This window comes from Aquarana catesbeiana, linkage group LG07 (genome assembly GCF_042186555.1).
Source record: "Aquarana catesbeiana isolate 2022-GZ linkage group LG07, ASM4218655v1, whole genome shotgun sequence".
NCBI lineage: Eukaryota > Metazoa > Chordata > Amphibia > Anura > Ranidae > Aquarana > Aquarana catesbeiana.
This window is the reverse complement of record NC_133330.1, coordinates 121184253-121208813: the sequence shown is the minus strand read 5'-3', so window position 1 is coordinate 121208813 and position 24561 is coordinate 121184253. Positions and strand designations below refer to the sequence as shown.

General features: G+C 39.8%; 1 protein-coding gene across 2 annotated transcripts in view; it reads left to right on the top strand.

The window, feature by feature from the left end:
• CACNA1I (calcium voltage-gated channel subunit alpha1 I) overlaps positions 1 to 24561 on the top strand; it is a 3871666-nt gene that overhangs the window by 2095478 nt on the left and 1751627 nt on the right. For both annotated transcript variants that reach the window (XM_073592660.1, XM_073592661.1), the window contains 2 exons: positions 1394 to 1792; positions 3154 to 3254. In XM_073592660.1, coding sequence (XP_073448761.1) covers positions 1394 to 1792; positions 3154 to 3254 — 500 coding nt within the window. The remainder of the gene's footprint in view (positions 1 to 1393; positions 1793 to 3153; positions 3255 to 24561) is intronic.

Below are 24561 nucleotides of genomic sequence, written 5' to 3'. Positions count from 1 at the left end.
CAATGAACAGCTTCGATTCGCCTGGGACCCTGAATGTCATCCCTAGTAATCAGTAAAACATTTTTTTTTTTAAATAAAGAAAACAAAGACTGAGCACAAGAAATTTTCCAGTGTGTAGAAAATCTTTTTAGTTGATTGGCTCATGCACTATGCAGCCAGCTGCATTACCTGACACAAGTGCATCCCTTTATAGCATAGTTGGAGGAATAAGTTCAGTTGCTGTATGTATTTAATTAGTCAAGAAAAGGGGACATTGGCGCTGCTTACAATGAGTGTTAAGTTAACGTATATATTAACCGACCGTGATAGTTTTAAAAATTGGTGTGTAAAAATATTGTCTATTTGGGACAGTAAAAATGTGAGTCCCTAGACAATATAATTAAATCCTGTTTCCAATGCACATAAATGACAGTGAAAAAACTCTTTCCACCTCAAAAATGTATAAATTACCACCATATAGCTAATAACTAATAACCAAGTATTATTGATGTGTCAGAAAAAACTATATAACAAAGTGAACTACTAATAGGCAAGTGAATCAAATGAAAAAAATATATATATAAATATATAGCAATAGTGAGTAGTCAGAGTAGTCAGTCCATAGGTGAAAACTATGTAGTAAATAAATTGCTTGTTGACAAGCACATCAAATAAAAAGTATATATGTATAAACAAGTGTAATGAATATTCAGTCCATTCGTGAAGGAAATATATGAAAAAAAGAGAGAGTCTCTCAATATTAAATATCCATATTCCCAAAAAAGTGACTTGTGCTGGTTTTCAAGTGATACAGCTTTATCTCAAATTCCATGCAACAGATAAAGTGACTTCTCATGCTCCCCCTTAGGTATATGCACTCACCAGAAGCCCCCACCCCTGCAGGGGTAAAGAGCATGTAGTAGACCAGGTCTCCAATTCTGATATCCCTGGAACCAATATGCTCTCCTGCTCCGTAGGTGTATGCAATCTGGTATCCACATGAAAATCAAAAACAGGCATCCATAGTGTAAATGCGATAAAAAAAATTTATTTAACACAAATAAAAAGGTGCTAAAAAAGGACTTTCCATAAATATAAAAGGCTCCAGTTGCCCCAATCTCATAAAAGGCTTACAGACAAGTTCCTGGGCCTGGGCAGTAAGCGTTCCACAGACCGTAACCAGAAAACCGGAAGAAACCGGACATGACGTTGACGTGTACCAAGTCCTGGCTTACGCGTTTCGTCACTAGACGTCATCTGTATGTATTTACCATATAACAATAATGGAGAAGAGAGGTTTTTATGATTATATACTCAAAAATTAACTAAACTCTTAGCTAACTATACTATTGCTTAACAAGATGTATTTAATGTGTCTTTATTTTTATGGTATTTATGACTTCATGGTTTACAGGTAGGGTCACGGCCACCACACCACAACAGAGGTGGATCCTGGGGCAGTCGTAGATCAAGCTGGAATAGCTTAGGCCGTCATCCAAGTATTAAGCCACGACCATGTACAGCTGAGCATGAGTCTTTACTCTCTCGAGCAGAAATCCACAGAGACAGAAGTCATTCCAGGAGAGCATCAATTTTGAAACACAGGAGAGCAATGTCCCTGGACAATAAGGGCTCTGCAGATATTCAACATCATTCTGGTGTCCGTACAAGCCATAGGGCACCCAGCAAAGGGACTAACTCAGTTGGAGAATATCAGGATTCCAGTGGAAAACCTTCCCAGATCATGAAAGATGTTTTCCCCAAGATGAACAACCGTAAAGATAGGGAGGAAGAAGAAGAGGAAATTGATTATGTGAGTATAGAACTTTAACATGATACTATGATACTATGCAGATATTTCTTTTTAATGTTTGCATATTAGTAGCACTGTATGTGAGGAAGCTATGGCTTTTTTCTTCCTTTCTGCTCCCTTTATGTACTACTATTGATCTCTACTATATTCTTAACAAGAAAACTATGGTTTAAAAATCATTTCTGTTTATAACCTATAACAGTTTTTTCTTATGCACTAGATATCCTCTTAAACTGCTGTTGCTCTTTAAGCTGGGGCAATTGAAGATATTGATCATACTCAGCATATTATGCGTAAAACTGTTTTTGTATTATTAAAATGCTTTGATATTTCAATAAAACTTTTACTTAAAAAAATAAATAAATCTACAGAGTACCATAATTTACAGTCATAGGTAATTAATCGTGTCTGCAGCTTCTCTGAGCAGGACAATCTCTGAACTGGAGAAAAACAACACAGTGATGGTCCCATGTCAACCCTAATTTGCCATATAGCTCATGAGTGTACTAACCCTGATGCCTGGAAGTTGGATGTGCCTATAAACATGAAGTTTGACAAGATGTTCTGGGAGATTTGATAGAGACAATAGATCCTAATCCTCATAGGTCCTATACCTATAAAGACCCCATATATTGTTCTGTCTTTAAGTACTGAAAGAGAACAAAATTCCTTTAAGTGCGAACATTGTGGCTTCACTAGCAAGTCTGCAATTTGTTTGTTCCTCTATTCTTCATAAATTGTGTGTGTACTGTGTGAACTGTGTGTTTAGGGTTGTCAAACAATGAAAACTAAAGTCAGGGCATGAAAGTGAGTCTGACGTTTACATTTAGGTATTGAAAAATATTAGATTATATGTGTACATAGTTAACTATTTTGTAAGTATCTGTTTAATGATCATGCCCTTTAATTAATTAATTAATTTAATTAATAGGTGAGTAATATCTTCACTTAAGAGCTACTTAAGTGATGAAAAACACAAACACACTCCAAATATTTAATCAACTAATGTGCTCTAGTTGAATTAAATAAACATCAGTACACTACCAACATTCGTATTCTAGGAAAATGTAGTAAATAATATTATGGACACTTCATGTTCAAAAAATGAATGTCATTTGTGTTCAATTTTTGCAACATTGCCAAGTAAGTTTTTATATGGAAGTGATTTCTAGAGAAAGGTAAACACTCTGACATGCACACAGAGTTTTCTAAAAATACAATGACACATTGCAGAATTGTGACAGCAGATGACAGTCCCATTTACATTAAAGGAAGTCACTTGTAAATGCATTCTGCAAGTGAAAAAAAAAGTTGAAGTGGTGATATATAAGATTTTAATATATTACTTATTCCCCACACAGAGTTTATGTTTCCGAATCAGAAAAATGATTGAGGTTTATCGACCAGATTGGTGTGAATTACGTGAGGACTGGTCCATATTCCTTTTCTCTCCTCAGAACAGGTAATGCAAATGGAAAAGTAGTTGAATACAATGCATTTTAGTTACGGACAAAATTACATATTGGGCACTCTAAGCCCCACTACATTCGCTAGGCCACTTCAGGTATTAAGGTATAAAATAACTAGCTGTCTTTTACTGCAATTGATTGATTGTGTTAAGACTCCCTACAGAAATTAGTTTCTGCCTCTACCACCTCCTACAGAGTTATAACAAGGATTTTACTCTTTGCAAGCTTCAGCCAACAATTTGTATATTGTATTTATTGAAAAATCCATAAGAGAAGATTGATACTATTAGCTGACTTTGTAATGGTTACAGCAGTTGTGCAGAGCCGAGAACAGTGCCAGCTCATCATACTGCTGTCCATACACATGATAATTTTCAGGCAGCCTCTACCTCTTTAACCACTTGCTGAACGGGCCGTAGCTGAATGACGGCTACAGCACAGTCTGCTAGTTCTGGGAGGGTGTACATTGGCGACCCCCCGAACTATCTTTTCCCACGTGCCTGGGGCATGCACCTGGAAATGTCCGTGATAGCTGGGTCCTCCTGGCCCAGCGCATCATGGATCGTAGTAAAGGGCCAATGACGGCAGCCCTTTACCATGTGAACTCTCCATCCAATAAATCCACAAATCAGCCCATGTCCAGTTCAGCTCTCTCCTCACACCGATTGGTACAGGAGAGGAGGGAGCCAGTACAGCAGTGCGAGTGGGCTGGATCTAAAGTGCCCACAGTGCTGATCCGTGCCTCATCCATGCCCATCCATGCCTCATCAGTGCCCGCCCATGCCTCATCTGTGCTCATCCATACCTTACCCATGCCTCATCCATGCCCATCCATGCCTCATCTGTGCTCATACATACCTCATCCGTGCTCATCCATGCCACATCAGTGCTCATCCGTGCCTCATCTGTGCCCATTTATGCCTCATCAGTGCTCATCCATGCCCTTCCATGCCTCATCCGTGCCACATCCATATCACATCAGTGCTCATCTGTGCCAAATCCATGCCTCATCAGTGCTCACCCATGCCAAATCCATACCTCATCAGTGCTCATCCAGGCCTCATCCATGCCACATTAGTGCTCATCTGTGCCTCATCCATGCCACATCAGTGCTCATCCGTGCCACATCAGTGCTCATCCATGCCACATCATTGCTCATCCATGCCACATCCATGCTACATCAGTGCTCATCCGTGCCTCATCCATGCCACATCAGTGCTCATCCGTGCCTCATCAGTGCTCATCCGTGCCACATCCATGCCACATCAGTGCTCATCCATGCCTCATCAATGCCACATCAGTGCATATTCGTGCCTCATCCATGCCACGTCAGTGCTCATCCATGCCACATCCGTGCTTATCCGTGCCACATCAGTGCTCATCAATGTCACATCTGTGCCATCACATTGCTCATCAGTGCCACTACAGTGCCCATCATGGCCACTACAGTGCTCATCAGTGCCATCAGTGCCCTACAGTGCCTCACAAAAGTGTAATAGGTAGCCAGGAAAAAAGATGTGTAATGTATGTCCCTAGAACCCTTGATGGTGCTCCCTGCATGTTGGGCCTCTGTATGTGGCCAGGCTGTGTAAAAGTCTCACACATGTGGTATCTCCATACTCAGAGTAGCAGAATGTATTTTGGGGTGTAATTTTTGCTATGTACATGCAATGTGTTAGAAATATTTTATAAATTGACAACTTTGTGTAAAAAAAAAAAATATGCGTTTTAAAATTTTCTTTCCATATTTTCCAAAAACTTGTGGAAAAAAATGACATGCTCAAAACACTCATTATGTATCCTATATTATGTGTTGGGGTGTTTGCTTTTCAAAATGGGATCATTTTTAGGCATTACCATTGTCCTGGTGCTCCAGGGCCTTTAAAAGTGTAATAGGTAAGCAAGAAATTAAATTTGTAATTTATGTCCCTAGAACACTTGACGGTGCTCCTTGCATGTTGGGTCTCTGTATGTGGCCAGGCTGTGAAAAAGTCTCACACATGTGGTATCACCCCACATTTGGGGTGTAGTTGCAAGTATGCCTATGCCATGTGAGAGAAATAACCAGTTAATATGAGAAATTTGTGAAAAAAAAAGAAAACAATCTTAATTTTCAAAGAATTGTGGGAAAAATGACGACTTCAAAAAACTCATCATGCCTCTTACTAAATACCTTTGAATGTCTACTTTCCAAAAAGGGGTCATTTGGGGGGTATTTGTACGGCCCTGGCTTGTTAGTGACTCAAGTAATGTGATAGACCGTCAGTACATCAGGTGTGATCAATTTTCAATGATTGGTACTATAGCTTGAAGACTCTATAACTTTGACAAAGACCAATTCATATACACTGATTTTGGTTATTTTTACCAAAGATATGTAGCAATATACATTTTGGCCAAAATTTATGAAGAAAAATTACTAATTTGCAAAATTTTATAACAGAAAGAAAAATGCAGTTTTTAAAAAAAAAAAAAGTCAGTCAATTTGAATTAATAGCGCAAAAAAAAAAAAAAACCCGGTGGTGATTAAACACCACCAAAAGAAAGCTCTATTTGTGTGAAAAAATGACAAAATTTTCATATGGGTACAGTGTTGCATGACTGAGTAATTGTCATTCAAAATGTGAGAGCACTGAAAGCTGAAAATTGGCCTGGTTAGGAAGGGGGGTATAAGTGCCCAGTGAGCAAGTGGTTAAACCAGTTCTCAATGGCCAAATGTATCTAGCCTACCATCAACACTTAAGTTCATTTCACTTAGTTCATTTTTCACAATCCAAGGCTTGTTGAAAGTGGGATGAATTACGTGCAAGAAAGTCAACAAAAAACACTAAAGAATTCTAATGCTGCGTACACACGAGTGGAATTTCCAACAGAAAGAGTCTGATGGGAGCTTTTCATCGTATATTCTGACCGTGTGTATGCCCCATCGGACTTTTTCTGTCGAAAATTCAGACGGACTTAGATAGAGAATATGTTCTATATTTTTCAGACGGAACAAATTACTATCGGAAAAACCAGTCATCTGTATGCTGTTCCGACGCACCAAAAACGACGCATGCTCTGAAGCAAGTACGAGATGGAAGCTATTGGCTACTGGCTATTGAACTTACATTTTCTAGTCCCATCGTACGTCACTGCGTTCTGGACGGTCGGAATTTGGTGTGACCGTGTGTATGCAAGACAGCTTGAGCGGAATTCCGTCGGAACTCCGTCTAAAACCCTTCAGACTTTATTCCGACGGCAAAACCGGTCATGTGTACAGGGCATGAGATGTCCTAAGGCCAATAAGTGAGTTTACATGAGAACATACTTGAACTTAACAAAATTTTGAAAAAAAATCAACTTTACACAAGCATTTGCTCCTTTTTCAGGACAGTTTTTGATGCACTAAGATGCCAATATAGATTGTAGGCAAATCTTTTCACACACAACTGATTTGTATCAGAAAGTACACAAATTCAAGTGATAACTGGGAAGAGAGTGTCCCTGGCGAGTGAATGCTGGATTTTGATTGACCATGGTTACAGGGTGCCATGTATTACTTATAGATATATATTATATAAAAAAATCAGGAATACTACCAGTACATCGAGCCACACCAGAAAGGCAGAGGAAGATTAGGGAAGTAAACAAGTGGCTGAGGAGTTGGTGTAGTAAGGAGGGGTTTGGTTTCCTGGAGGATTGGGCCGACTTCTCAGTCGATCGCCAGTACTATAGAAGTACTAAATGAAGAGGGTGCAGATCAGCTGGGAGTAAAGATGGCCAAAAAGTTAGAGGGGTTTTTAAACTAGGCGACGGGGGGGGGGGGCCCAGAGGTAGAGATAGTCAGCACGGAAGAGGGAGGGCCCAGAGGTAGAGATAGTCAGTGCAGAACATATTCCAGCGGGTAGTATTGGGAGCATTAGGGGTAGGTTGACTAGACCACATAAACCCATGGCAAGTATAGTAATAATTTCTAGTTGCAATCTCGGAACACCCAATAAGAGGATAGTATGTGACTGGTCTAAACTACGTGGCATGTTCACCAATGCCAGGAGCCTGGCGGACGAGATGGGTGAACAAGAGATACTGTTGTACGAGGAGGATTTGGATTTTGTGGGAATTTCAGAGACCTGGTTCAACAGCTCTCGTTATTGGCTGGCGACCATTCAAGGGTATACTCTTTATCGCAGGGTTAGAGAGGGTAAAAAAGGGGGAGAGGTATGCCTATATATCAAGAATAATGTACAAGTGAATGTGAGAGATGACATCACTAAGGGAGCTAGGGAGGAGGTGGAATCCTTATGGGTAGAACTCCAAAGGGATGAAGCTAAGGGGAAAATAATACTGGGAGTATGCTATAGGCCCCCTAACCTGAGGGAGGTGGGGGAGATGGATCTCCTCTCATAAGTTGGATTAGCAGCAAGGATGGGAAGTTCTATCATAATGGGGGATTTTAATTATCCAGACAGACTGGGTGGAGGGAACCACACATTCGTCTAAAGCTTGCCAGTTCCTAAATGTCTTGCAGAACCATTTTATGGTTCAGATGGTAGACGCACCAACTAGAAATAAAGCGTTATTGGATCTACTGATTACCAACAACACAGACCTGATCATGGATGTGGAAATACAGAGCAATTTAGGAAACAGCGATCACAGATCAATTGGCTTCAGTATAAAGCACACAAATAGGAAACATAAGAGGAATACAAAGATACTGAATTTCAAAAGAGCCAACTTCCCTAAACCACAAACCTTGCTAGAAGGCATGAATTGGGATAAAATCTTAGGAACAAAGAACACGGAGGAGAGATGGGTTTGCTTTAAGAGCATACTAAATTAGGGCATTAGCCAATGCATCCCATTGGGTAATAAATTTAAAAGAGCGAACAAAAGTCCTGGATGGCTTAACTCCAATGTAAAAATACATATAAAAGCAAAGGAGAAGGCCTTCAAAAAATACGAGGTTGAGGGATCATCATCAGCATTTAGACTTTATAAAGAATGCAACAAGAAATGTAAGGGTGCAATTAGGGCAGCTAAGATAGAACACGAAAGACACATAGCCGAGGAGAGCAAAAAAAAAGAAATTCTTTAAGTATGTAAACAGTAAAAAAGGGAGGACAGACCATAAAGAATGAGGAAGGACATCTGGTTACATAGGATGGGGAGATGGCAAAGGTATTGAATTTGGAAATATTAGGTATGTTGATGCAGTTTGTATGAGTTTGCGCATCTGTTAAATACTCTGATTTACCCTTTATTACCTGCCAGTAAAAGCTAAATATTATACAATTTTTTTTTTTTTTTTTTTTGTGCTTTTTTTTTTTTTTTTCAAAAGATTTTATTAAGATTTTCAAAGCGTACAAGCAATATACAGCCGTTTTTTTGTAAAATATTTTACATAGTTAAAGGAACTTAGGTACATATTCGTGTTTACCTGAGGGATGTACACTTATATATCAGGAAGGGATGGCTGGATAACAGATAACAAACAGATCATAACATTCCAATATTGGATTAGTAATAGTAGATACCTGGATGGATCTGTTTATAGAAACCCTAACATTAGTTAGGTAATAACAGAAACAAAGGGAAATGTAACATAAAAAGGGGGAGGGGTAGGGTAATAAGTAAGGCATAATGGGGGGGGGGGGGGAGAGGGGGACTGCAAGGTTGAAGCACAGATAATTGTCTAGGTACATATTGCTAAAGTGGTTAGCTAGTGACAATCTAATGATGATGATAATCTAATGATAATTTAATAAGGGCAGAGTCAGTGATCTGTGTTAAGGACTTTAGGTGGAGGATGCCCTTTAGGGGGTGGAGGTCGCCTCTTTTGGGATTGGAGGATAAGAGTCGAAGTATGAGAACGAGGATTGACTGACGTTGGCTATTTCCTCCTGGGAGAGAGAGGAAAGCATGAAGGAATGCCATTTGGAGTAGAAGTTGGCTTTAGATTTTTCTTGTTTGAAGTCCGTGTTTAGACGGTCTTTGATAAGGAGATGTAGAAGCTCTCGTTTGATGTGAGTGATGTGGGGGCTGAGAGGGGAGATCCAAAGTTTCAAAATGGTTCTTCTTGCAATTAGAAGACAAATCAGAGACCAATCTTTGTGGGAGGGGGTGACTTTTGAGATTCCCGTGTGACCTGTATTTGTAGTGGTATGGGACCAAGGTAACAGTTTAGGATCCCAATGGCCAAAGATGAGGAGTAGTGGGTCTTTTGGTAATTTTAACAAGGTTACTTCAAAGATGTAGGATAATACCTGGTCCCAGAAGGTAGAGATGTAGGAGCAGTTCCAGAAGCGATGAGTCAGAGATGGCTTCGGTAGATTACATAGAGGGCAAAAGGCTTTGCTCTGATCTGATTTTGAAGATAAGAAAGGCATGTAAGCTCTGTGAACTATTTTCAGTTGGGTTTCTCTCCAGATTTCGTTTGGTGTTAGCTTATGTACGGTGTTGAGGCCTTGTAGAATTTTCTCCATTAGGTTCGGGTCCGGAAAGTCTTTGTGCCAATTTTCGACCGAGGAGGATGAGAGGGGAAGAGAGGACTTATGTAAAAGAGGTTTGTATATGTCCGAGATTTTGTCGGAGTCATCCAGGATCATTTGGTCTGTGATGTTAGGCTGAAACCTTTGGCTATCTTCTTTACACTAGTCCTTTAAAAAGATGATACATTGACCATAGTGGAAAGCGTGTGTTATGGGTAGAGAGAAGGTTTCCGCTGTGTTGGCAAAGGGTAATGGCCGTCCCGTCGTAATATTGCAGAGGGTGGAAAATTTTGGGAGGCCTTTTTGTTTCCAGACAGTGAAGGGTTTGTGTTCCAAACCTGGAGGGAAAACCGTATTCCCCTGAATTGGAAGGTGGCTTGACATGAAAGGAGAGACCTTGAGCAGCTTCCTGGCTTCTCTCCATGCTATTGCAGTATCTCTTAGTAGGAGGTTGTGTTGAAAAGGAGGGGGAACTGACTTCCACCTGCAGTGTAGAAATGCCACTAATGAATACGGGTGAGCCATGTCAGAAAGAAAAGTTGGCGTATCGGGAGGACTGTGTGATCCAATCTAGACTGGTTCTAAGCAGACATGCTAAATTATAGATTCTAATATGAGGGAGACTGATGCCCCCTTCGCGCCTGGGAAGATATCGTTTTTTAAAAGCTATACGTGGTCTTTTGTTTTGCCATAGAAATTTTGATATGACTGAATTGAGTGATTTCACATCTTTGTGATAGAGAAGTAACAGCGAAGTTTGCAATGTTATAATAACCTAGCAAAACTGACCATTTTTATCAAATGACATCTTCCCAAGAGCGAGAGGGGCAGATCCATCCAGGTAGTTAATTCTTGAGTTATTTTTGAAAACAGAGGAGGGTAGTTGAGGTGGTAGAGTGAAGAGGGGAGTTTCCCTATTTTGATTCCCAAATATGTAATATATGAATTGGCGACAGGAAAGATAGAGTTCTGGGCCCAAGATGGTTTAGAGAGAGTGCCTAGGGGGAGGATTTTGCTTTTGTTGTAGTTAATGTGGAGGCCTGAGCATAAGCGAAATTAGTCAAAAACCTTTTTTATGGTGATCATGTCTGATAGGGGGTCGGCTGAGAATATGAGAATGTCGTCCGCAAAGAGTGAGGTGCGTAAGTTGTGTGAACCAACTTTTATGCCGTGTAAGGGAGCTGTCAATGTTAGGTATCTGGAAAGTGGTTCTAGGGCGATATTGAAGAGGTGTGGGGATAGGGGGCATCCTTGGCGTGTTCCCTTGTGAAGGTGGAATTCATCCGAGAGAAGGCCAGCTGCCACCAATCTTGCTGCCGGAGCATTGTACATGGCGTTTATGAGATGGTGGAAGGGACCATTGAAGCCCATCGCTGACATGGTCATGGATAACCAGTCAAAGCTAACATTATCGAAGGCTTTCTCCGCGTCTAATGTGATAATGGCATGGTCTGTGTTTGGGTATTGATTAGCATGCTCCAAGACCAGCATGACTTTGCGGATGTTGAGGGTGGCTGTTCTGCCTTTTACAAAGCCGGATTGGGCGGGGTGTATCAAAGAAGGAATGATGTCTGCTAGTCTAGTGGCTACAATCTTGGATAGAATCTTTACATCAAGATTAAGAAGTGAGATGGGTCTGTAGGAACCCGGGTCCTGGGGGTCTTTACCCTTCTTGGATAATAATTTAATAATGGCCTGATTCCCCGACTGTAGGTATGTACCCCCTGACCAAATACCATTGTATACTTGGTGAAGAGTGGGTTCTAAGAGGGTTTGTAAGGTTTTGTAGAATTCACTAGTGAATCCGTCAGGGCCAGGGGCCTTGGAGAGGGTTAGGTTACGGATGGTGGTACATATTTCAGAAAGGGAGATAGGAGCATTAAGTGCCTCTAGTTGTGAAGGAGAAATTTTTGGCCAGTTTATTTTCTCGAGGAAGGAGCACGCTGTTTGTTTATCTATGGGATCTGGGGCGTAGAGAGTAGAGTAGAATTTTAGCATTACCTTATTAATTTGTTGTGGAGAGGAGTGGAGGTTACCCTTGGCGTCTCTGAGAGATATGATATGTGTCGGGCGGAACTGACCTTTGCAGAGTCTGGCTAGGAGTTTGCCTGCTTTATTCCCAAACTTGTGGTAGGTGGCGTTTAGATGGGCCTTTTTGGTGAGTTCAAGGGTGTTTGCCCAGGTTTCGAAGTCTCTTTTTGCTGCCTGCCATTCATTTCTGGTATCTGGGGAATCTTTAGTGTGTAGGGAACATTGTGCCTGGTGTAGGCGTGCGCTGGCTGCTTTATATTTCGTTAAGGTGTTATGTTTAAAAGAAGTGACATATGAAATGATTCGGCCCCTAAGGTATGCTTTGCCGGCATCCCAGATAAGGTTAGGGTTGTTCCGGTGAGGGGCGTTGGTCGAAGAGTATTCAGACCATGACTCGGACATGAACTGCTGGAAGTCTGTATTGTTGTGTAGGTAAGAGGGGAAACGCCATATGTTGGGGTGTGGGGGTAAATCCAGATTGTCGAGTATTACCTCAATGGGGGCATGGTCAGAGATGATTATATCGTCGATGTCAGCACTGTGGAGCATGGGGAGGAGGTTGTCAGAGCCAAAGAAGTAGTCTATCCTTGTAAAGACATTGTGTGGGTTGGAGTAAAAAGTAAATTCTCTGTCAGCTGGGTGGGAGAGGCGCCAAAGATCCTGGAGGTGGATGGCGTCCATAGTGGTTACAAAGTACGTAGGGGTGGAGGGGTCGGAGCTAGGTTTGGGGCGCTTAGTGGATGACCTGTCATCCGTCTGATGGAGAATATAATTGAAATCTCTGCCAACTAAATGGGGTAGATGGGTGTTGCTAAGTAACCAAGTGGGCAGTTCCTTGTAGAACTGTCTGCCTGGGCTGTTTGGAGCGTAGACATTTGTTATCACAAGTTCCTTGGAACCTAATTGAACATGTGCCGTGATAAAGCGTCCTTGCTTGTCAGTTTTCACAGACAAAACTGTGCAGGGGAGGTTTTTGTGTATCAGCAGGAGTACACCAGCTTTGCGACCCACCACGTCAGAGCCTAAGACAGTGCCTACCCAAAGCTTCTTCATGCGGTGGAAATCTGAGGTTAGTAAATGAGATTCTTGAATTAGGGCTATGTCAGTTTTGATTCGTTTGAGATGTCGGAGAATTTTCATTCTCTTGTGAGGGGATCTGAGACCTTTAACATTCCAGGAGACTACTTTCATATTGGGGGGGTCTTGAGAGGGATATGGGCTGGTGTATGAGATTTGTCACTGTGTAAGTGGTGAGAAGTCATAGCTATATTAGGAGGTATGGTGTTGGTGACCTGATGGTGAAGTGGAGTAACGAGATACGGAGATTTGCTTGAGCCCCGGGGTAAAGGAGGATGGGGGGGTAAATCAGGGGGGGAATCAGAGAAAGAAACAAAACAAGCACATGTAAGAACTTCTCTTTTTTCCGCATGGAGTCACTGTGTAGGACAACTCCCATGACCGGACATCAGGGGTTGCTTCCCAAGAGAGCCCATGATGGGGTAGCTGGTTCTTATGTGGGCTCCTCCTCCGGACCGAGCATGTGGGGAGGGTGAATTGAGCCATACACAGTGAGGCCAATAAGGATCGTAAAATGTACTAAAAGACATTTGTAACAGTAAGGTATTTGATAACTGAACAATAAAACCTAGCATCAATATAACAAAGCACATGACAGAATACCTTCCAGAACCTCTATTGAGTTGTGGTATTTAGTGAGTATAGATGATAGGTGAGAGGAGGAAGGTAAGGCATCAATGCATGGAGTAATAAAATATTGAAAAGCGTGGGGGTGTAGGTGTATGAGCAAAGTCAAAGACCGAACCTGGAGTGGTGTCGTAAGAGCTGCCTCGATGGTTATCGAAGAAACGTAACTGCGAGTCCTTTATCAGCGAGGGGTGTTGCGATGCTGGTCCGGGTGCGACGATCTGAAGCGCTTGGGAGAGTCTTTGCGGGGGCTCCATTGGTCCAGGGAGCGATTGATAGGGGCAGCTTTTGATGGGGTGTGAGGGTGAGGGTTTGGATGTACAGATCGCAGGTAGGCCTCCGCTTCAGAGGGATCTTGGAAGGATAGTTGATCGCCGTTTGGTGTCTTGAGGCGGAGGATCACCGGGAAGGCCAGCGTGAATTTTATAGGCATGTGCATTTCGTTTCGTTCCGAATCGAAATTCGGACGAATTTTTCATTATTCGGAAATTCGGATGCATCCGAATTTCCGAATGACAAAAGTAAAGAATTTAAACGAATCCGAAAAAAAACGAACGAATTCGAATCGAATTCGAAAACATATTCGAATTGAATTCGAAAACATATTCGAATCGAATTCGAAAACATATTCGAATCGAATTCGAAAACATATTCGAATCGAATTCGAAAACATAATCAAATTTAAAAAAAATAGAAAACGTTTTTCTAAAAAAAACAATAAGGTAGAATATAAAATAATAAAGCAATAGAATATGTATATATATATATATATATATGTTTTTTTATGCTTTTCTTTTCTATTATTTTATATTCTATAATAGTATTTTAAATCCAAATTCAAATTTATTCTATACGAAATTCGAATTTCGGAACATGGCTTCTGAAGTTTGAATTTCGTATAGAATGAATTTGAATAGAAATGATTAGAACAGAAAATAATAGAAAAGTATAGACTATAAAAACAATAGAACAGAATAGAAGAAAATATATATATTATATTTTCTTCTATTCTGTTCTATTGTTTTTCTAGTCTATTCTTTTCTATTATTTTCTATTCTATTCTAATCTTTTACATTCAAATTTGATTTCGGTCTATATGAAATTCGAATTTTGGAAGATGTTATATATATATATATATATATATATATATATATATATATATATATATATATATATATATATATATATATATATAATTTTCTATTCTGTTTCATTGTTTTTCTATGCTATTCTTTTCTATTCTATTCTAAACTTTTCTATTCGAATTTAAATTCATTCTATACGAAATTCGAATTTCGGAAGATGGCTTCTGAAAGTGGAATTTCGTATAGAATGAATTCGAATTTGAATAGAAAAGATTAGAATAGAAAATAATAGACTAGACAAACAATAGAACAGAACAGAATAAAATATAATATATATAATTTATTCTATTCTGTTCTATTGTTTTTCTAGTCTTTTCTCTTCTACTCTATTCTAATCTTTTCTATTCAAATTCGAATTCATATTATAAGAAATTCAAATTTCGGAAGATGGTTTTATATATATATATATATATATATATATATATATATATATATATATATATATATATATATATATATATATATATATATATATATAATATATGTGTGTGTATATGTATAATATATATACATATATATATGTATAATATATATATATATATATATATATATATATATATATAAAACCATCTTCCAAAATTTGAATTTCTTATAAAATGAATTCGAATTTGAATAGAAAAGATTAGAACAGAGTAGAAGAGAAAAGACTAGAAAAACAATAGAACAGAATACAAAAAATTATATATATTATATTTTTTCTATTGTTTGTCTAGTCTATTATTTTCTATTCTAATCTTTTCTATTCAAATTCGAATTCATTCTATACGAAATTCCACTTTCAGAAGCCATCTTCCGAAATTCGAATTTCGTATAGAATGAATTCAAATTCGAATAGAAAAGTTTAGAATAGAATAGAAAAGAATAGCATAGAAAAACAATGAAACAGAATAGAAGAAAATATAATATATAATATATATATGTATATTATATTTTCTTCTATTCTGTTCTATTGTTTTTCTAGTCTATTTTTTTCTATTATTTTCTGTTCTAATTCGAATTCATTCTATAAGAAATTCAAACTTCAGAAGCCATGTTCCGAAATTCGAATTTCGTATAGAATGAATTTGAATTGAAAAGACTATTATAGAATATAAAATAATAGAAAAGAAAAGCATAAAAAAACAATAGAAGAGAATAATACAAAAAAATGACCGTATTTATCGGCGTATAACACGCACCCCAAGTTTAGGAGGGAATTTTAAGGAAAAAAAAACTTTTAGGAGGGAAGTTTAAGGGAAAAAAACTTACATTTAAATGCCCATCATTGCAGCCTTCTCAGTGCAGCCTTGCCCCAGTGCAGCCATGTCAGTGCAGCCTTGTCAGTGCAGCCTTCCCAGTGTCCATTGCAGCCTTATCCCAGGGCAGCCTTGCCCCAGTGCAGCCTTGCCCCAGTGCAGCCTTGCAGCTCGCAGTTTGAAAATCCTGTGATCCCCTGCGATCCTGAGCTTCAAAATCGCCGACCGCGATTTGAAAATGGTGCCGCCGGCGCCAAAATACACAGAGCCGGTCCTCGGCTCTTCTCGGCGGCTCTCGTTCACTTTCGGCTCCACTTGTAGTCCCGCCCGGGATGGGCGTGACTGTGAGCGGAGCTATCTGATCCTAGCCGAGTACACTCGGCTAGGTTCGGGCGGCACTCGAGTGAAGCCGAAAGTGGCCGAGAAGAGCCGAGGACCGGCTCTGTGTATTTCGGCGCCATTTTCAAATCGCGGTCGGCGATTTTGAAGATCTGTCAGCTCAGGATCGCAAGGGATCGGCGTATAACACGCACCCATGATTTTCCCCTGATTTTAAGGGGAAAAAAGTGCGTGTTATATGCCGATAAATACGGTATACATATTTATATATATTTTTTTTATTTTTATTTTTTTTCTATGCTGGTCTATTGTTTTTCTATTCTTTTCTATTCTTTTCTATTTTATTCTAATCTTTTCTATTTGAATGCAAAATCATTCTATACGAAATTTGAATTTCCGAAAATGGTTATACAGAAACAGAATGAAATAGAATGAAATCGAATTCTAATAGAAAAGACTAGAACAGAAAAACAATAGAACAGAATAGAAAAAAAAAAAAAAAAAAAAAAAAAATATATATATATATATATATATATATACACATATACACACACATCTTCCGAAATTGGAATTTGGTACAGAATGAATTCAAATAGAAAAGATTAGAATAGAACAGAAAATAATATAAAAGAATAGCATAGAAAAACAATAGAACAGAATAGAAAAAAATATAAAATATTCTATTCTAATCTTTTCTATTCGAATTCATTCTGTACCAAATTCCAATTTCGGAAGATGGTTTTATTTATTTTTATATATATATAAAATATTTCTTTCTATTCTGTTCTCTTGTTTTTCTATTCTATTCTTTTCTATTAGAATTTGATTTCATTCTATTTCTATATAACTATTTTCTGAAATTCGAATTTTGTATAGAATGAATTTGAATTCAAATAGAAAAGATCAGAATATAATAGAAAATAATAGAAAAACAATAGAACAGAATAGAAAAAATATTTTTTATATATATATATATATATAAAACCATCTTCCAAAATTCGAATTTCGTATAAAATGTATTTGAATAGAAAAGATTAAAATAGAGTAGAAAGAATAGACTAGAAAAACAATAGAACAGAATAGAATAAGATATAATACATATATATTATATTTTATTCTGTTCTGTTCTATTGTTTTTCTAGTCTATTCTTTTCTATTCAAATTCAAATTCATTCTATACGAAATTCGAATTTCAGAAGCCATCTTCCGAAATTCGAATTTCGTATAGAATGAATTCAAATTCGAATAGAAATGTTTAGAATAGAATAAAAAAGAATAGCATAGAAAAAAATATATATATTATATTTTATTCTCTTCTGTTCTATTGTTTTTCTAGTCTATTCTATTTCTATTCTAATCTTTTCTATTCAAATTCGAATTCATTCTATACGAAATTCTAATTTTAGAAGCCATCTTCCGAAATTCGAATTTCGCATAGAATTAATTCAAATTCGAATAGAAAAGTTTAGAATAGAATAGAAAAGAATAGCATAGAAAAACAATGGAACAGAATAGAAAAAAAATATAATATATATATTTAACCATCTTCCAAAATTGGAATTTGGTACAGAATGAATTTGAATTCAAATAGAAAAGCTTAGAATACAATAAATTATATATTTTTTTCTATTCTGATCTATTGTTTTTCTATGCTATTCTTTTATACTTTCTATTCTATCCTAATCTTTTCTATTGGAATTCGATTTCATTCTATACGAATTTCAAATTTCGCAAAATGGTTATATATAGTTTACTTTTTCAAATTCAGTTATTGTTTTTTTCGAATTTGATAGTTTTTTTCGAATGTGGTAGAAATTTTTCGAATTTGACAGTTTTTTTCGAATGTGGTAGAATTTTTTCGAATTTGACAGTTTTTTTCGAATGTGGTAGAATTTTTTCGAATTTGATAGTTTTTTCAAATGTAGTAAGAATTTTTTCGAATTTGACAGTTTTTTTCGAATGTGGTAGAAATTTTTCGAATTTGACAGTTTTTTTCGAATGTGGTAGAATTTTTTCGAATTTGACAGTTTTTTTCGAATGTGGTAGAATTTTTTCGAATTTGATAGTTTTTTCAAATGTAGTAAGAATTTTTTCGAATTTGACAGTTTTTTTCGAATGTGGTAGAATTTTTTCGAATTTGATAGTTTTTTCAAATGTAGTAAGAATTTTTTCGAATTTGATAGTTTTTTTCGAATGTGGTAGAAATTTTTCGAATTTGACAGTTTTTTTCGAATGTGGTAGAATTTTTTCGAATTTGATAGTTTTTTTCGAATGTGGTGGAATTTTTTCGAATTTGATAGTTTTTTCCGAATGTGGTAGAATTTTTTCGAATTTGACAGTTTTTTTCGAATGTGGTAGAATTTTTTCGAATTTGATAGTTTTTTTCGAATGTGGTGGAATTTTTTCGAATTTGACAGTTTTTTTCGAATGTGTTAGAATTTTTTCGAATTTCATAGTTTTTTTCGAATACGGTCGAATTTTTTCGAATGCGGTCGAATTTTTTCGAATGCGGTCGAATTTTTTCGAATTCGAATACGAAACGAAACAAATTCCGAAAACGAATGTAACGAATGCAACGAATTTAACTAAACGAATTAAGTTAAATAACGAATCGAAACGAAACTAAACTAAACAAATTTTTTCATCCTGCACATGTCTAGAATTTTATTTGTTGTTTAAAGAGATCTGTGCATACCTGCTGGAAGGCTTTGCGTTTTTTCGAGACCTCAATGGAGTAGTCGGCAAAGATCAGGACCCTTACGCCGTCTACTTGGAGTGAGCGGGATTGTCTGAACTTTTGAAGGATAAGGGCCTTGTCAGAATAGTTCAGGTATTTAGCGATTATAGGTCGAGGGTTTTTTTGCGTTCTGCGTTGTAGGAACCCATATGGTGGGCACGTTCCACTGTGCAAGATCCTGTAAGGCCCAGCGCTTCCGGCATGCGGTGTGAGCAGAATTCAGATAGAGCAGATGCTTGTAGGGATTCGGGTATCCCCACGAATTGCAGGTTGCTCCTTCTGGATCTGTTTTCCAAATCGAGTTTTTGGATAATATATTGGTTTGTCTTGTCTTGTGCTTGTTCTGTGGCCTGGGCTTGGTACATCTCCTCTTCCACGCTGGACAGGCGGTGTTCTAGCTCGTTCAGCCTGGTGGAGTGTTCTCCCAGTTGGACCTTTATTTGTTTCATCCCCGCATTCACAGCCTTTTCCACTGATGCTGAGATCATAGGGGACAAAAGGGCTGCAACAGCCTAAGCTATGCGCTCTGTATTCTGGTGCTCAGCCTGTTGTGGGGTGGATGCTTGTAAGGAGAAGGCTTGGGAGAGGGAGCCTTGAGGGAAGGAGACATGGTGAGGCTGTGGCTGAGTAGAGGAGGCTTGTGGAGAGATGTGAGTGGCTGTGCTGCCGCTTACCTCCATTTCCGCCGCCTGTGTATCTGAGCGAGGCTGCGTGTAGGCCGAGATCGGGGCCTCAATTTGCGGCTGGGCCGGCGCCGCCGTCTGAGCGGTGTGCGTGCGGGAGCCAGTTTTCTCTACAAACCGGTCCATGGGCTGGCAGAGTGTGTCCGGAGGTAGCCGAGGGTGGATGCGGGCTCCTGGGCTGATTTTACAGGCTGATTTTTCGTCCGTTCTGCGGGAGCTGAGGAGCGGAGCAGCTGCTCCATGCGGCGCCGGGAACCGGAAGTAACATTATACAATTTAATATAAATTAGGACAAATCAGGACATGAAAAAAAATGTTATTTCATTTTAAAAAGTTTAAATTTTACCTACAACAAATACATTTGACCTGTCCTGCTCCATAGATAATTTTATTCAGGTTGTACAAAACATTTTTAAGTGCATTATTACACTTATATTTAGGATACTTTTTAATGCTAACAATAGTTCTAATAGCAAACTTTTGTTAAAAAAAAAAAACAGGCAAAACTGACTAAGGATCCAGTGTAAACTTGGCCAAATAGCGACAAAAAGCTCCATGTCCTTTTTTAGCAGTAAAATATCATCTGCTTTCAGGAGGTGCATAAGTCGTACTTGTAAACCCCCAATTTAAAGTAGTTGTAAACCAGTGGCGGTGTGCCCATAAGGGCGCAGGAGCACCGCCCCCCCTCTCCTCTCACTCTCTAATCACCATAGATAGATTCATGCATTGCATGAATTTATCTATGGTTGCTGCTGACACCCCCTATTCAGGTGTCTGGCCCCTTTTCAGCGGTGGGGGTGTTTTTTGGAAGCACCTGATTAGGCTCTAATAGGCTTCCAAAGCTGAGAAGCGGGCGCAATGCTGTGCGTTCCTTGTCACTCAGCTCAATGTTAGCAAAGCAAAAGGAATTTGCTTTGCTAACATTGACCCGCCTCTCAGCCAATCAGTTTGCCGGTTCTGTTACCGGTCGCCTGATTGGCTGAAACGTCAGGCACTGTGATTGGACGACCAATCACAGTGCCTGACGCTATCAGGCGTCCAATCATAGGAGAGGACGGGAGGAGAGGAGGACGGGAGAAGACACATGAAGGGGAGAAGACGCATGGAAGACACCACTCGCCATCACCCGCTGCCACACAGAGACAGAGTAAGTGCCGGGTATATGGTGAGCGGGCGGGGGCAGCATTGGATGGCACAGTGGCAGCATTGGATGGCACAGTGGGAGCATTTGATGGCACAGTGGCAGCTTTGGGAGCATTTGATGGCACAGTGGCAGCATTGGATGGCACAGTGACAGCATTGAATGGCACAGTGGCAGCATTGGGAGCATTTGATGGCACAGTGGCAGCATTTGATGGCACAGTGGCAGCAATTGATGAGCACAGTGGCTGCAATTGATGGGCACAGTTACAGTGGCTGCAATTGATAGGCACAGTGGCTGCAATTGTTGAGCACAGTGGCTGAGTTTGATGGCACCGTGGCTGCATTTGATGGCACAGTGGCACAGTTAGATGGGCACAGTTACAGTGGCTGCAATTGATGGGCACAGTTGCTGCGTTTGATGGCACAGTGGCTGCGTTTGATGGCACAGTGAGGCTGCAATTGATGTTTTTTTTTTTTTTAGAATTTTTCAATTTGTTTGCGCCCCCCAAAAAATTTTGAGCACCAGCCGCCACTGTTGTAAATCCTTGCATATACCCAGTGAAGTGACTAGCCTCAGGTGATACACAGAGATTAAACAAATGTTGTACCTGTTTATCTGCAGCAATTTCTTCTGTAGAACCTTCTAAAACACAGTGATCAAAGTTTTTTTTTTCTCTCAGCAGCTTAAAGCAGGGGTAATCTTTTAGTTGAGTGGAGGGAAGGTTACACCCCCCCCCCCCGTACACAGGTTCATAGAAAAACAAGTAAAGCTGAGGCTATGGATGAAATTTACTAAAACTGGAGCACTCAGAATCTGGTGCAGCTGTGCATGGTGGCCAATCAGATTCTAACTTCAGCTTGTTCAATTAAGCTTTGACAATAAAACCTGGAAGCTGATTGGTTTCTGTGCAGATTTTGCACTCTCCAGTTTTAGTAAATCAACCACTATGAGTCACCTGCTGTGTGCTGAATGCAGCCATTTATCCTGTAGAGTCATCTAAAAAACAGATATCAAAGGTTTGTTTTTTTTTCTCAGCAGCTTAAAGCGGACCTTCAGTAATTTTTTCAACTTTTCATCTATTAAATTTTCTGCCCTTGTTGCTTTAACTTTGGATACTAAAACATTTTTTCTGCCAGTAATTACCTTATACAGCCAACTTCCTGTTTTTTGTCTGGTAAAAGACTAGGCTTATGACATCATGCACAGCTCTCTCTCTCACTCCCGTGAGAGTTTGCCAGGAAGGGAGGGGATTGAGTTATAAGAGGACCAATGAAAGCTGCAGGGCTGCAGAGCTGGAGGTGTGCCTCTGTGTAAAGCCAGGAAGTGAACAGGCAGCAGCTTCAGCTTGCCCACAGAAAAAGGCTGCAGCCATTTGGGTGGGAGATTTCTGCAGCATATTTGGCAAGTACAGAATCACAGATATATAAAATAACATGCAAAGTGGTTGGAGGGAAGCTTCAGAATGGTAAAGATGTTTTTATTACAAATTATGTGAGCAGACTGCCGTTCCTCTTTAAAGCAGGGGGTGGTGGTCTGACATCACACATAGTGTAGAGCTAGAGCTTAAATTCTCTGTAATCTGTTAGTTGAGCATAGAGGTTACACCCCACCCATACACAGGTTTATAGAAAAAAATATAGAGCTGAGGCTACAGGTGTGCAAGGCACAAAGTAGCATGGGTTCCTGAGCACTGGACAGTTGGTAGTTGTCTGTGGAGTTGGTTCACATGGACTGTGACCCAGGCAGCAAGCAGGAGTTTCAGGAACGCCCCTTAAGGGAACTGTGGCAGGTAGATTGTGCACTCATTGTATGGTTTTACAGGACCCAGAGGGTGGATCTGGAAGGCAGGGCTGCCAGGACCACATGCAGGTAAGTAGAAAATACATAATTAGAAGCCAAGCCATGGTCATACACTAGTAAGCAACTGGAAGAGCAAACATAGTCAGAAGCAAAGCTGAGGTCATAAAAAGCCACAATGAGAGACAGGGTCTGGAGCCAAACCAGGGTCATATGCAGGAGATCAGACAGAAGTGTGGTCAATCAACTAGCTGAGATCATGTTTGGGAGACAAGCAGGGAGAAGTCCAGGGACAAGCTGATTCTTGAAGGATAGAAATCGTGAAATTTGGTTACATAGTTACATAGTAGGTGAGGTTGAAAAAAGACACAATCCATCAAGTCCAACCTATGTGTGTGATTATATGTCAGTATTACATTGTATGTTGCGGTCGTTCAGGTGCTTATCTAATAGTTTCTTGAAACTATCAATGCCCCCCGCTGAGACCACTGCCTGTGGAAGGGAATTCCACATCCTTGCCTCTTATGCCCTGTACACACGGTCGGACTTTCCGACGGAAAATGTGCTATCGGAGTTTGTTGTCGGAAATTCCGACCGTGTGTGGGCTCCATCGGACATTTTGACACACAAAGTTTGAGAGTAGGCTATAAAATTTTCCGACAACAAAATCCGATCGCGTCAATTCCGACCATGTGTGGCCAATTCCGACGCACAAAGTGCCACGCATGTTCAGAAGAACTTCCGAGACGGAACAGCTCGGTCTGGTAAAATTAGCGTTCGGAATGAATAGAGCACTTTCGTCAGGCTGCAATGTTTAAAATAACGGAAAATTGAATACTTACCTTTCCGTAATTTTCCTTTTCCCCACTCTTGGTTCAGATGGAAGACTGAAGGTACTTTAGGGATGAACTGATGAATAGGTTGCAACACCACCCTGTCTGGAAAGAAGGTAATGTAGGGTTCTTGTGACCCTAATGCTTGGATCTCTGATACCCTGCGACCCAAAGTGATGGCGACTAGAAAGACTGCCTTCAGAGAAATATCCTCCAAGGTGCATTCTTCTATTGGAGCAAACGGAGGTTTTGAAAGGATATTAAGCACGATAGTCAAATCTCATTTGGGGTATAGCGTCTTTCTAGGCGGTCTCAATCTTAGAACTGCATTCAAGAAACATTCCACCAGAGGATCTAGAGCCCACCGGGTGTCTGTTAGAGCCGAAAGGGCTAAAACCTGGACCTTAAGCATATTCAGGCCCAAACCTAAGTCCAATCCAGTCTGTAAAAAGAGGAGCATGTTCTGGATTCCGGGGTTTAGAGGATCGAAATGGTTCGTTTCTGCCAATTCCGTAAACTTTCTCCAAACTCTATAGTATGTGGAATTCGTAGATGCTTTTCTGGCCTGTAGTAGTGTTTGAATGACATTATGCGAACATCCTAACTCGCCCAACCTTTTCCGCTCAACTTCCAAACCCTCAAGTCTAGGATCTCCGGGTGCGGGTGACAGAACATGCCTTGAGACAGAAGGTTGTCTATGCGTGGAAGGTGAAGCGGTTTGCACAAGGTCATCTTGATTAGCAACGTGAACCACGGTCTCTTGGGCCAGTATGGAATCACTGCTAAAACTGTGATTACTTCTGTGGTTAGATGTTGGAGAAACCTCAGTATCAGTGGAGTTGGTGGGTATGCGTATGCCATCTGAAAGTTCCATGGCTGGGTTAGGGTATCCACCCCTGCTGATTTTGGAGATGGGAACCTTGAAAAGAAAAGCGGTGTCTTCGCATTGAGATAGAATAGGTCTATTTGGGGAGTGCCCCATTGTTGGCATATCCAGGAGAAGACCCTCGGATTCAGAGACCACTCGTTGTTGTGGCTGAAAGATCTTGAAAGCTGATCGGCTAACTGGTTCTCTGGCCCTGGGATATATAAGGCTCGTAGGTTGACTAAATTCCTCTTGGCCCATGTCAGAATGGGTGTCACTTCGTTCAGAAGGGACCTGCTGTGCGTTCCTCCTTG